The sequence below is a fragment of the Pollicipes pollicipes genome, unplaced genomic scaffold, assembly GCF_011947565.3.
Source record: "Pollicipes pollicipes isolate AB1234 unplaced genomic scaffold, Ppol_2.1 Scaffold_7231;HRSCAF=8579_pilon_pilon_pilon, whole genome shotgun sequence".
NCBI classification, from domain to species: Eukaryota; Metazoa; Arthropoda; class Thecostraca; order Pollicipedomorpha; family Pollicipedidae; genus Pollicipes; species Pollicipes pollicipes.
In genome coordinates this window covers 7178934-7192441 of record NW_023597034.1, presented here as the reverse complement: position 1 = coordinate 7192441, position 13508 = coordinate 7178934, and the positions used below count along the sequence as shown (strand labels likewise).

At 50.7% G+C, this 13508-nt stretch overlaps 1 protein-coding gene across 1 annotated transcript; it reads left to right on the top strand.

Annotated features, from left to right (window-relative positions):
- Positions 1-3820: 3820 nt before the first annotated feature.
- LOC119109342 (eggshell protein 1-like) lies at positions 3821-5779 on the top strand. The gene is made up of 3 exons (XM_037232954.1): positions 3821-4307; positions 4815-4973; positions 5757-5779. Exons 1-3 carry the CDS (start codon positions 3821-3823, stop codon positions 5777-5779), a joined length of 669 nt encoding a protein of 222 aa, XP_037088849.1.
- The last annotated feature ends 7729 nt before the right edge of the window (positions 5780-13508 follow it).

The window sequence follows — 13508 nt, the reverse complement described above, 5'->3', positions numbered from 1 at the left end:
CACGCGGCGATGCGTGCAGCAGGCAGACCAGCACACGCCGTCTTTCGCCCTGGTCACCTGAAGCCAATCTCACCATAGTAAAGAATTGCATGGTCCGTGCATGAATAGCAAAATTACTCTGCGTTCGTTGCCGACACAGCCGGCGCATACAGCGTGACCACAGCAGCGCGAAACGTCGCGCAGAACGTGTGCGATTCCCCAGCGCCAGCCCGGCCTGCCCTTCAGAGGGCTCTCATCCCTGTACCCCTCCCCCTCCTCCCCTCCCCCCGCCACCGCCGTCGATGGTCGGCCAATGAGAACGGCAGGTGTCCCCCGGCCGCGGCCGCCGACCGATCTCGTTATCCGCTGACAATGATCGGGGCCGACGGCGGCTGTTTACTTATCATTTGGAGGCGCCCGCTTAATGGAGCCGAGCGGCCCGGCTCCGCTGGCGGCGTCTGAGAGGCGCTCGGCACGCCGGCGTCAATACCAGCCGGCATATCGCAGCCTGGCAGTCGGCATACCGCCGCCTGGCAGTCGGCATACCGCAGCCTGGCAGTCGGCATATCGCAGCCTGGCGGCCGGCATATCGCAGCCTGGCAGCCGGCATACCGTAGCCTGGCAGCCGGCATACCGCAGCCTGGCAGTCGGTATACCGCAGCCCGGCAGCCGGCATATCGCAGCCTGGCAGTCGGCATACCGCAGCCTGGCGGCCGGCATATCGCAGCCTGGCAGCCGGCATACCGCAGCCTGGCAGTCGGTATACCGCAGCCTGGCAGCCGGCATATCGCAGCCTGGCGGCCGGCATATCGCAGCCTGGCAGCCGGCATACCGTAGCCTGGCAGCCGGCATACCGCTGGCAGTCGGTATACCCAGCCCGGCAGCCGCATATCGCAGCCTGGCAGTCGGCATACCGCAGCCTGGCGGCCGGCATATCGCAGCCTGGCAGCCGGCATCCGCAGCCTGGCAGTCGGTATAACCGCAGCCTGGCAGCCGGCATATCGCAGCCTGGCGGCCGGCATATCGCAGCCTGGCAGCCGGCATACCGTAGCCTGCAGCCGGCATACCGCAGCCTGGCCTGGCAGGTATACCGCAGCCTGGCAGCCGGCATATCGCAGCCTGGCAGCCGGCATATCGCAGCCTGGCAGTCGGCCTACCGCCGCCTGGCAGTCGGCACACCGCAGCCTGGCGGCCGGCATATCGCAGCCTGGCAGCCGGCATACCGCAGCCTGGCAGTCGGCATACCGCAGCCTGGCAGCCGGCATACCGCAGCCTGGCAGCCGGCATACCGCAGGGAAGTGGGTAACCGCAGCCTGCAGTGGCAAATCGCAGCCTGGCAGCCGGCATATCGCAGCCTGGCAGCCGGCATATCGCAGCCTGCAGTCGGCATACGCAGCCTGGCAGCCGGCATATCGCAGCCTGGCAGCCGGCATACCGCAGCCTGGCAGCCGGCATACCGCAGCCGCAGTCGGCATGTCGCAGCCTGGCAGCCGGCATACCGCAGCCTGGCAGCCGCGGTATGCCGCCGCATGCCTGCGACGCGGGGGGGCGGTGGTGCCCTGCCGGCGTCTACCGGGGCCGGCACAGCTGGAGTCCACGCCTGATGTGGGCGACCGCGACTGTGAGTGTGACCCGGCCTGCCTCGAGCACTTCTTGATTGCAGGGCGACCGCGATGCGAGGGTGACCCGGCCTGCTCGAGGCACGTCTGATGCAGGGCGACCGCGACTGTGAGGGTGACCCGGCCTGCTCGAGGCACGTCTGATGCAGGGCGACCGTGACTGTGAGGGTGACCCGGCCTGCTCGAGGCACGTCCGGCTGAGATCGTGACCCCGGCGCCGGCTCCGGCACCTACGTGCCGCCGGTGACGGTGGGGCGGAGCGAGCGACCGACGCTCGATGATTGCTGTAAGGACGCGGATGGCCGCATCGACGGGAGGACATGTTGTCATTACGCCGGCGTTCGCTGCCCAGGCCGGCAATCAACGATGCATGCCAAAGCAGTGCGTACGATACGACAGTTTCCCGTAATGCATGCATTGAGGGAATGGCGGGGGGTGCTGAGTGGATATTGCCCAGCCGTGTGGCGTGTGAGGGCACGACGCCGCGCTGCTGGAGACAAGTGGACGCTGCCTGATGTCTCCGGCTGTCGTGTCGTCAGTCACGGGCGACCTCGGCGACCGGCACGGGGCCCGCGCGGCCACAGCGCCGGCTCGATCCCATGCTGCCTGCGCGGGTCACCAGCTGGCACGTCCGCCCACGCAGACGACACGGACGCTGCGTGGGGCAGGGTGCGAAGAAGTGAGCTAGAAGTCCAAAATGGAGAGGAGAAACGGATTTGGGTATGTTTCCTGGCAATCCAGTTGTCGATCCTCCACGCTCGTAGTCGAACATCCAAATTAATGCATAAGCAAAAGAAAGAAAATTAATAACATTATTCGAAGCAGGCACATCACCATAATTGTACCGGGAGATATCAAACATTTTCCCAAATGTCCACGGACTTTGACTGAATTACTGCAAAATCAACCAGTGCCCCAATCAAAATCATCAAAATCAATTAATCAAGCCTCTTAGCTCATAGAGGGAGGGAAAGGGACACGACCCTCGTTCACACCCCCCCCCCCCCACCCCCTCTTGGCTACACCCCTCATTCGAATTATGTGTACCGTTAAACGAATTTCAGATGTTCTAAAACTAAAGGACGTATGATAACAGCGCTGCAAACATAATGGCAATTAGGTTGAGCGACTTGCATTCCACAATAAGACACTGTTGTGCGAGACGTGAGGGGACTCCCACCTCTCGCATAGGGCACCGAAGCCCCGCCAGCGGCGATCGATGGGGCACAGAATAGAGTAAACACCACAAGAACTTTGAAATGATCTATATCTCCCGTTTATCACTATCCATGTTTCTTTTTAGTACAGCTGTCACTGTGCCATATGTGATACTACGCGCAAGGGAAAGAAATAACTTTTCGTCTAAGAATGGTGTTTGTGACACTCAAGTGACGGCATTCACTTTCAGTAATGTTTAACCAACACGGAAGATGTTGAATTATGTACTTGTATTTGCTCGAAGTCTGTTCACGAGGAGCTTTCCAATTCTTCGGGCTCGTTACAGAGTTTTGCTAGACTCAATTCGTTACAACAAAGTATTACGAAATTTGCCGTAAAATTCGATGTTATAAAAAACCACGAAATCGAACGATGAATGTAATAAACGTGCTGACACAACAGAATGTGGCAAACCCAGACTACACATCCAAATATGCATGAAAGAAAATTGCAAGTTCATGGGATCTGTGAGCACGCCCAGCCGGCACGGCGACACAGCATGCTGTCACGACACAGCATGCTGTCGCGGCGCGGCCTCGGCCACGCGGTGGAATGTGGCCGGTGGAACCTACCGCCGCGGGCGCTGACCCCCGTCCCGTGGCGGACCGTACGGGACGCTTGATAGGTGCGTGTATGCAAGCTGACTTATGAGTGGTAGTTCGCTCGAACTAAATTTTATGTCGTATCTGCCTGGGATAGCAGGGGCAGAGCGCCACTGGACTCGGTCCAATACGGATCGCCGCGTTGCTATACGTCTCTCTCTGACCGAGCTGAGCCGAACCGCTGGACGAAGACATGACAGGATCGACATTCATTGAAAACGCAAAGATCGCACACACTGACATACATACGGACGTACAATCACACGGATCACTTGGGGCTTAAAACCAAGTCGCATGACCTGACGTTTGCGTTTTGAACCGTGAAGTTTTGATCACTTCAAAGGTGAAGAAACGGTGCTGAGCGGCTTGGTGATGGAAGAGCTTGGGATGGAGGGCTTGGTCATGAAAGGCTTGGTGATGGAAGCCTTGGTGGTGGGAGGCTTGGTGGTGGGAGGCCTGGTGATGGGAGGCTTGGCGACGGGAGGCTCGGTGATGGAAGGCTTGGTGACGGGAGGCTTGGTGGTGAGAGGCCTGGTGGTGGGAGGACTGGTGGTGAGAGGCCTATTGGTGGGAAACCTGGTGGTGGGAGGCCTAGTGATTGGAGGCTTGGCGACGGGAGGCTCGGTGATGGGAGGCCTGGTGATGGGAGACCTGATGGTGGGAGGCCTGGTGGTGGGAGGCTTGGGGACGGAAGGTTCAGTGGTGGGAGGCTTAGTGATGCAAGGTCAGGTGATGAGAGGCCTGGTGATGGGAGGCTCGGTGGTGGGAGGCCTGGTGATGGGAGGCTCGGTGGTGGGAGGTTCGGTGGCTTCCAGCCGGCACCCGCTCAAGAGGAGTCAGATTAACATGGAGGAGCGCACCGGCATCTCCGTTAGTGAAACAGAGGAAGGTGGCTTGAAAGGAGCTTGGGCAGCGGGAGGCGGTGGGGATATTCTTTACATTGCAATGCTTAAAATACTTTTGGGAAGTCCCTCTCTTTCACCAAAACATTAATCCGGGACCAGCCTGGAGACTCCAGAGTCGGTGTTATATGCTGGCTGCGTTTCATATCAGAGACCATACACGAAGGAACGCTTGAAAAGGTGGGGAGCCAAGCTTAGGATATACTGAGGATATACTGAGGAATACTGAGGATATACTGAGGATATACTGAGGATATACTGAGGATATACTGAGGATACATTGAGATGCATGCTATCATGCAGCCTCGGTGACCGGGGGTAGGTTCGAGTCGCATTAGACGCTCGCTATGTGCCCTTCACAGGCATGGCCTGCGGCTGTTGGCAGCAGTCACGCTGAAGATAGGTGACGTCAGAGGGCAGGACGGACTGTGCTGAGCAATGTGGTATGTTAACCTTTCTCGGCACCATCCTCTGTCTTTAGCCTGAAATCGCAGGTTCGGATGGCTACGGCTCGGATGGTTACAGCTCGGACGGTTACGGCTCGGATGGTAACGGCCCGGATGATTACGGCTCGGACGGCTACGGCTCGGAAAATTACGGCTCGGATAGTTACGGCTCGGATGATCACGGCTCGGATGGTTACGGCTCGGATGGTAACGGCTCGGATGATTACGGCTCAGAGAGTTGCGGCTCGGATGGTAACGGTTCGGAGGATCACGGCTCGAATGGTTACGGCTCGGATGGCTATGGTTTGTCACGACTCACAGAACAAGCACCGCTTAGCGTAGGCTCTGTTCCCAGAAATCCCTCCATTCTAAGGTCTGGATAAAAACTTGAAAAAGAAGCTCGCTCTCAATCCACATGAAGCCTGTTGGAGACAAGTGAATGCCTTGGTTGTTTTGTTTTGCATGTAAATGTGAATATATATATATATATATATATATATATATATATATATATATATATATATATATATATAACTACAGCTGCTTTCTCCTGGTGTACAATTTTACATTCTCGACAGATCTATACCATTTGGAAAATAAGACTGCTCCGCTTCCTATCCTTTCTATCGTCCGGTTCAATATTGTTTCTCCTGGGGATGCAAATTTTACGAGCTGAGATGCTTATCGAGTCATTAGTCAGGCATCTGCCTGCACAATTCACATTTCAAAATGATGTCTGGGAGTAGGCTTGTTAGTATTTCGAATTTGAATCCATCGCCCACGGTGTGCTAAATTTTTGGTGTGCCTGGATTTTGCCGATTGCGTTACAAAAGAGGAGATTTTCGTAGCACTTCAGGAAGAGGCAAATTCGGAAGCTTTGAATATCGTCTGTTGAAAACCATGTGACAAAGCCATTAAAGTGGTGTTGTTCCTTTAAGAGCCAGTGTCCGCCGTCGGTGCCCACTGCCCTGGGCTGGCTGCTCCCTGCAGGGCACCGCGAACGGATCGCCTGAGTGCTCTGCTGCATGTTTGTTAATCAGCATCACTCCTCATTTGTATAGAGAGCAGATGGGAGGCCTGTTAGAGTGCCTTTTACAAAATTATCTTACCTTATCCCACACCACAGCAGAACATAAACTCTAAGGAACATGCTTGCCTTAGACATGAATTGGTTCACCTGGCTTTCATTTATTCCTTCCTTCAACGTAGTTTATTTTTACCAGCTGTCACTTTTTGGGGTGCGGGACCAAACATACCGTTGTCCCCGCCCGCCGGCAGAGGGGGGGGGGGGGCAGCTGCCTTCTCTCCCCCCTCCCCCCCCCCCCCCCCGCCTGCTGGCGTGATATCTGCCATGGGTTTTCGGTCACCAGGGCTTTTGCTAGAGCAAAGACTACTTTGTCATATTCATAGTGTGTGTAGCAGTGCACTCTGCCTGTTGGAAGGGTTTAAAACCTAGACTCCGACAAAAATGCATTACTAAACTTGCTCAAATTTCTCACCCACAAAAGCCTGCAAAGTCTGGCCCAAACCCCGGCTAAAAGCCCGCGGGCTCTTGCTGGGTCAGATTTGGTGGTTCTTAGAATAAAAAGTTGCAAAGCATTACAAAGGTGAAGTTGGCATAGCAGCTACGCCTCAACAGTCTCCAATGGGGACGCGTCCTCCTAATAATCGCCGTCTCGGGCATCGCACCTACGACGTTGCATATAACGAAAGGGCGTAACATACTCTCCCCTCCCCATCACTAGCGGCTGCCGTCGCCACTACATAAAGCACAGCCGCTTTAATTGACAGCAAAGCTATCCTGGCGGTAAACTCGCCATGGAAAAAAGTCCTGACTGGAAATATGTGGTATAGCAGCGACGCACTCCCGGAGCTAACATGACATCACATCCTGCAGGAACGTCCCTCGCCCGCACTTTTTGCTAAAGCGGCACGCGATCTCCGGTAACGATGAGCCATAACTTTTCCGAGCTGGGCTGGAGCCGCCACCGCCCCGGCAGAAACAAAGGGCGTCGGAAGCCAGGCGACGGGAGGGAGCCGGCGGCGCCTTCCGCCACGGGAAACCGGTCAGAGCACGCCGGCGGTGGGTAGCGACGGCCGGCCGCAGTTCATTTCAGTACAGTTCAATTTTAAGTTCGGCCCGAGCTGCGGCGCGTGGAACACGATCCTTGATATATTTTGCAAAATATTTAAAGTAAGTGGTTTTCGTGACGGCCAATTAAAATTATTAGCGGACAAGTCTGGCATTGCCTTCGGAGCGAGGTGTGTATAGCGAAGGGGGCCAGCGTCAGCCTTGTCGTAGGGAGTGTAGCAGCCTGTCAGTCGCGAAAAGCAGAGGTAGGGATGAGAGCAAAACATTGTTTACGCCCACTGCGAACATTGTTTGGCACTTAGCAGCTTACCAGGCCGAGACGTCTTATCGCAATCACTTAGAAAGTTACTCGTAATTAACTGCGCAACGATCTCAGGAGAAAGCCGTCGTCTACTGAGAAGCTTGGACCCTTGGGATGCTGCTGAGTGGAGATGACCGTTCTTGCATACTCTACGCGCTCTTTCATTGTCGTGGCAGATGAGAACGCGCTGCAGTATGAACCGAGTGTTCCTTCCAAACCCCATCATTTAACTCTTAAATAGGTAGTGTTACGACCACCACTCTCATCGGCGTGTCACGGTTTAATCCTCTTCATTGGATTAAGATTGCACTACACTGATATTCTTTCTATCTTGTTAACGGCTCCTCCTTAGCCAATCCTATAAAAACGAGAAAAATGTAAGACATTCTTATCATAGCCAGCGTTTGTAAATAAACAGCCCTCACTAGGCAATTACAAGCTGAGACACGGTTAAAGCCCGCAATCGATCAAAACTGACAGAAGCATCGCTGTTTGCGCCGCTCAGTCGGCGATGTTCCATCACACAGCGGAGGACGTGGATGAACAACCCTTGGGCCTCGCGCAGGGTTTACAGCTATAACCGGTGTGATTTTCAGCGGCAGTAGGTGCAGTTTTCTGCCAACTGCCAAACATCGAAAACTGCTTCATTCGAACTTTGTTTACGACTGAGAAGACACAGTCAGACATTTAGCTGCCAGCATCCATAATTTTGCAATTTATTCGCGCAGAGTTTGTTCATATTTACTTAGCAGATACGTAGCGCAATTCTTGTATTTAAACGACTTCCTTTTAAGTGACTGGTGACAGGAAGAGCCGGAAGCATTTTGCATGAATCGTCCATGAGCCGACGCCCAGCAGTCTTTCACAGCCATGGTTTTGTAATCCAACTGAAGTATGTGTTGTATAATTCCGGCTGTAAATCAACGGCCTTGAACCGGGCAGTTCCAAGCTGAAAGACCATTAAGCCCCTAGCCAATGCTAAGAGTGCTTCCGTTTGCCAACACTCCTCCGCAAGGAGACCCTAAAAGAAGATTAAGATCACAGGCTAATTTATATTTGAACGGATTGCTGCCAAAGTCGGTTAAAGAAAAATACATCAGCGAGGTAACGAAGACTTCATTGAATTATGCATGAAGTTAATTAGTGTGACCGTATCTTCGACTTAAGCATGCTAAAATGTGACCAACGTCATCAGAAAATTGGATGCGGTTCACCTCAGCATGAAACCACAATTGATTCTTTTTGCTTTATCACCTTTTTCCTTTAATGCATTGCTACTGAAGCTTGTAACAGTATTTCAAAGTGATGCCCATCTCTCTTTTGGATCCTTCGGCCGGGCTCGAAACTCAAGACCATATTTCATCCCTTCTCGCGTGCCTATCATCCGTTCCATCCCGCTATGCCTGGACGTATTTACCCTCGCATTATTTGCGAATATCCTGCGACCTCTCACGCAGCATCTTGCTGCCGCGCCGGCGGAGTCTCCCATTATCAGCGGGTCGTAAAGCACTGAGAGTGGCGCGCCCAGGTGGTCAGTTTCCACACTGAATCACGGCGAACGACGCTCGTCCAGCACCGAGTATTCAAAGTGGCGACAATAAATATGCGACAACGAGAGGCAGTGACACGCGCCGGAAATATACGGCCCGCTTGTTATAAACGAGACGCGACGACTTAACGGCCCTTCTCAGCCGCTGGGTGAGGTTAAGAGCACGCGAATTGGGAGGGGTAGGCGCATGCGCGAGCTGTGGGTAAAGATTGGTTGCTGGGGGCTCGCCGGACGCGTGTCATTGGGAGGAACTATCCTGCTGATTGACGACCTGCCTGACTTGGTAAAGTTTCGTTACATCACGTGTTTCATAAATGTATGGATAGGACCTGCGTTGCGTTATTGGCAGATGAGGTCCATGACCATGGGCTCTACTTTGCTCGTGATATAGCCGGATGGGCAAAGACAATAGTCCCCTTCATCTCTCTGGCCTGACATAAGATATCACAGGTCACATTTGTCGATGTCTGTTAGGGCCTATCTGATAAGCTTTTTTCTAAGAGCGATTCACCGCCACCTTCCGTATTATTGTGACATGCTATGTTCTTGAGATTCACAAGGGTCTATTAGCTTAACCTTTGCCCTGCTAGAGGGGTTGATGCAGCCCCCCCCCCCCCCCGTAAGGTTTTTAGGTTAATTCCCCAGAGTGCTGTGCCATCGTGCCCTAGTTGACCAAGTCTATGGAGCATTCATTGCACGTGTTTTAATGCCAAAGACGTGTTCCTAGCTCCCTTGGTTCTGGAGCAGTAGTAGTATTTGTGAAACGCTGCACGAATATTTACGGTACGAGCGGGCGAGCGGGAGGCAAAGGATGCTGCCGCGGAAAGTGCGCGGCAGGCTGACATTGCTACATCAGCGTAACAATACATAATAAACGTACACAATAAACGTACAGTCAATGTTGCCTTCCCGTGACTCTAGCTTGCTTAGTTTTAGATATATTCGGGGAGGCCTACAAACCAAAGCATGACAAAAAAAATTAATAATGCTTTGACCTCCTGACGATAGCAGGTTTTCAGCCAGCGGCTGAAAGACTGTTTGTCTTTCCAGCTGGCTTCATGTGTCTCAAAATGATAACATGATTGACACGTTGAAGGTAATTTTTAGTTTCTATTGACATGACAAAATGACGTGGACCCTACAAGATCTAATAAGTTCATCGAGTCCGTCAATGAACTTAAAAACATCAAAGAACTTTCACCGAGGTCTCATACTATCGTTATCAACTTTTATGTAATTTTTATTCAGATGGCAGCGCATGCTTTTAATGGATGGGATCGTATTTAGAGCTTCTTTCGGAGGGACCAGAGATGTGCCGGTGGGTTATGGGCTTCATTCTGAGACTTGTTAAGAACTAAAATGGCAACGACAGCAGTTTTGTATCAAGCGTGTGGCTTCAACTTCCAAACTGCGTTTTCTTTGCATTATTCGAAAACGTTCCCCACAACATATTTGTTATTTGACATGACTGAAGCTGGTGTCGTTTTAGCGACCCATAATCCTGTATTACTCCATGTGTTAACAGTCGGAAAAGTCTCAGCCACAATTCGTCTCAGTCACAGGTAGCGTGAATAACTTAAAATCGCCACATGCCCTCAGAAGCTAACTCCCTAAAGACGACTATATGTTGTGTGAGGCAAAAATGAAGTCGAATAAGTAATCACCGAATGAAGTTTGATCACTCTTCCCCAAAATCCTAGATTCCGGTCGAAAAGGATCCCTCTAACTACTTAGTTCTAACTGCATCTTGTTTGTTCAATAGAATTCAGATGACCTCCTTACAATAGTTATATACGTGTTAGTCATTAAGTAAAATGCATCGTAAATGCATTTTCGTTCAGGCACCTCGCTCATATACACCAAAAGTACAAATACAAAACGGACACCGGATGTCAGCCAGAGCCGACAGCTTTTTCCTCAGAACACAAGTGATAAAATGGCGCACATTGCCCACACTTTGACCGCACACATTACAAGAAATCACGGGCGACAAAAATACGCTGGCTTTGCACAGATGAAGACAACATGATTCTCCAGGATGAAATCTTGCCAATTTAGCAGGAAAGTTAGTTTGCGCATGTGTATTATTTGATATATTTTTGGTGGGGTGGTCTTTGTTTTTTGCTTGCGGAAGCTTACTTTGGTTTGGAATGCTTTGATATGCAGAAGGGAAATGATAGCCAGTGGGATCTCAGGAGTTTGTTTTTATATCAAGAACATACTCGTTAAAACACACCCAAATGGGGTATTTTATCCACTAACATACGGTATATTTTTACCCTTGCCCTTAGATGTCAACCACGTTATGCAATGCACTATACCAGACGTCAGATATTTACCTTTTAAGTCCGACTTGCATGCATTACAAATTCCCTCATCGGATGGACACACCGTTTGAGAAAAAGTCGACCAAACTACAGTGCTTTCAAAATGTTGTGGTTTTGTGTCGAAATATGATGGGCTGATGTGCTGTGGATCATGAGCCCGGAATGGCTAGATTTGCTGAAGAGTTCGGTTCTATATCTCAGGTTAGAACCAATCGTCACGAATGTATTTCGCAATGCCAGCTGCTCGGAGGTATTGGTGAATTCTAAAATAAACTTTGTGCTCAGGCACCTCAGGACGCTAAGAATGAGTTTAATTCAATTAAATACTCAGCACACCCTACATTTCACACGTACTGAACCGTCTTGCATACTGGTTACTCCAGCGTGGGTAGCCTTGGGTCTAACCAGCCAATAGTTTGATTTTTCGTCAGCAGGGCCACTTTATTGTTGCGTTCAAATACAAACGACAGAAAGATGTGGCATGGTGAGTCGGCTGCAGCATAGGCACATTTGGGCGAATTTGGCCAAGCGCGTTTTTCTTTTTCCATTTTCAAAATTTTTGCATTTCCCGGTTTCTTGTCATATTAACAGGAACCCTCTGGGGTGGGCATTTTCTCACACTCATAGTATTAAGCAAACCTCTCAGGATGCTAAATGAGGAAAACTCAAGCCAGCACCAAACTCTTGAAAAATTGCTCCCGCCAAAGTGTGGTATGAATTTTGCCATGTTCGGATTAGGAGGTCAGATGGTAGCATGGATAAGTAGACAGCTTGTTTCTCACTTTATAAAAGTGCCTGCATTTTTGGAGGCTCTGTGAAAAAATAGCCTGATAAAACATCAATATCCAGCGGGCTCAATTAAGCTTTGCCCGATTCAATGAGCATTGCATCTCGATGGGGAAAACACAAACATTTTTAGGTAGGCATATTACATACGTAGCACCACAAGCCATCATTGAGCCTTGCTGTCACGATAAGTAAGATTTTGACTGCCGGTCGTGTGCTCGTTCGTCACTGGGGCCTTACGACGAATTCAATTACTGAGGCCATATCGCACTGCCTGCCTCTCATCCTGGCAGGAAGGGAACGCACCGCGGGGAATCGGACTCCGTAAGTCCTGGTTTCCCACACGCGCAGTGATTAGCGCAAACGTGTTAACCACTACACCATCGGTACCCTGGTGGTCGCTATTACGGGACACGCTCGGGCGGGGCTGGGGTGTAATTCCCCTCTGAGATATCGAAACATAAGGAAAGTAGAGGCGCCAAATTGACAGGATAGGTGGGAGATATATGTCAACTAACTTCTGTCAAATTTCAGGTCCCTTATTCGTGGCCTAGTCACGAATAAGTTAAGGCAAGAACAAACTTCGCGACAAGCGTTCGAAGTGCCTTTAAATCCTCTCACGCTACCAGCTTTCACCTGCATACCTTTTCTCAGCAAAAATTAGCTTAGGATTGCTTCAGGTAAGTTACTGTTATCCAACTTATAAAAAGTCAAAATGACCAAAAACCGGCGATATCAATTTGATATGGGAATTCTAAAGAGGCGTCAATGACTACCTTTGGCAGCATGTCCTTCAGAGGTCAAGGTTGATTAAGGCCAGTTTTATTCGAGGGCCTCTGCTGACCTTCATGAAATCAAAATCAGAAATTTTTGAATGTCCTTGTTATCCAAAAATTTCAAATGAGCGCTACAGAACTTTCCCATAAGCCAAGTTTTTTAATATTTGTTCCTTCATGATCTGGCCTTTATATATGATCCGGGTACAATGGAATTAGTTATAACCCCAATCCTAATTCAAATTGTGTTATTTTTCAAGCGTCGATCTCAAATGTGGAACATTCTCTTTAAGTTGCACGACTATTTCAAACACTTCCCTGTCGCGTTATCTTGAAAGATTCCTAACGAATCGTTTTCATTGACAGCTGTGGCTGACTTTGGCATGGTTTGGGTCAGTTGAGCACAGAAGGTATATGTTTTGTTAGTGTTACAGATTGGCTATGGAATTACATACTAAGGTGCAAAGTTTGGAAATCACTCCGAAAAAAAACGGAATGGGGCCAAACTGACACACACTGACGTCCTAGGGCCTTGAGACCTTATTCCAGTAGATATAGACTTATTGCGGTGGATGAAAAACACTACTGGCGGACGAAATCTGCTGCAAAGCTACAAACTAAAATATTGTTCTCCCTAGGATGCTAGATCCGCGAAATACCAAGCGTAAACATCATCATAGGTCGGTGCGGGTGCGCGACAGGATGACAGCCAAGGTCCTTTAATTACAGCACAACAGCGCTTCGGCAGTGTAGTCGTAAGTTTTTGACGCCAGTTCGAAGACCAAAAGACAACGATGCTGAGCGGGGTGAGCGAATTGCACAAAGTCAAACCTCAAGTACTTCAAGTGTGCGGCTTTGGTTAGAGTACCACCACCGGAACCTCTCAAACTGCGTGCTTGGAGTCGACATAA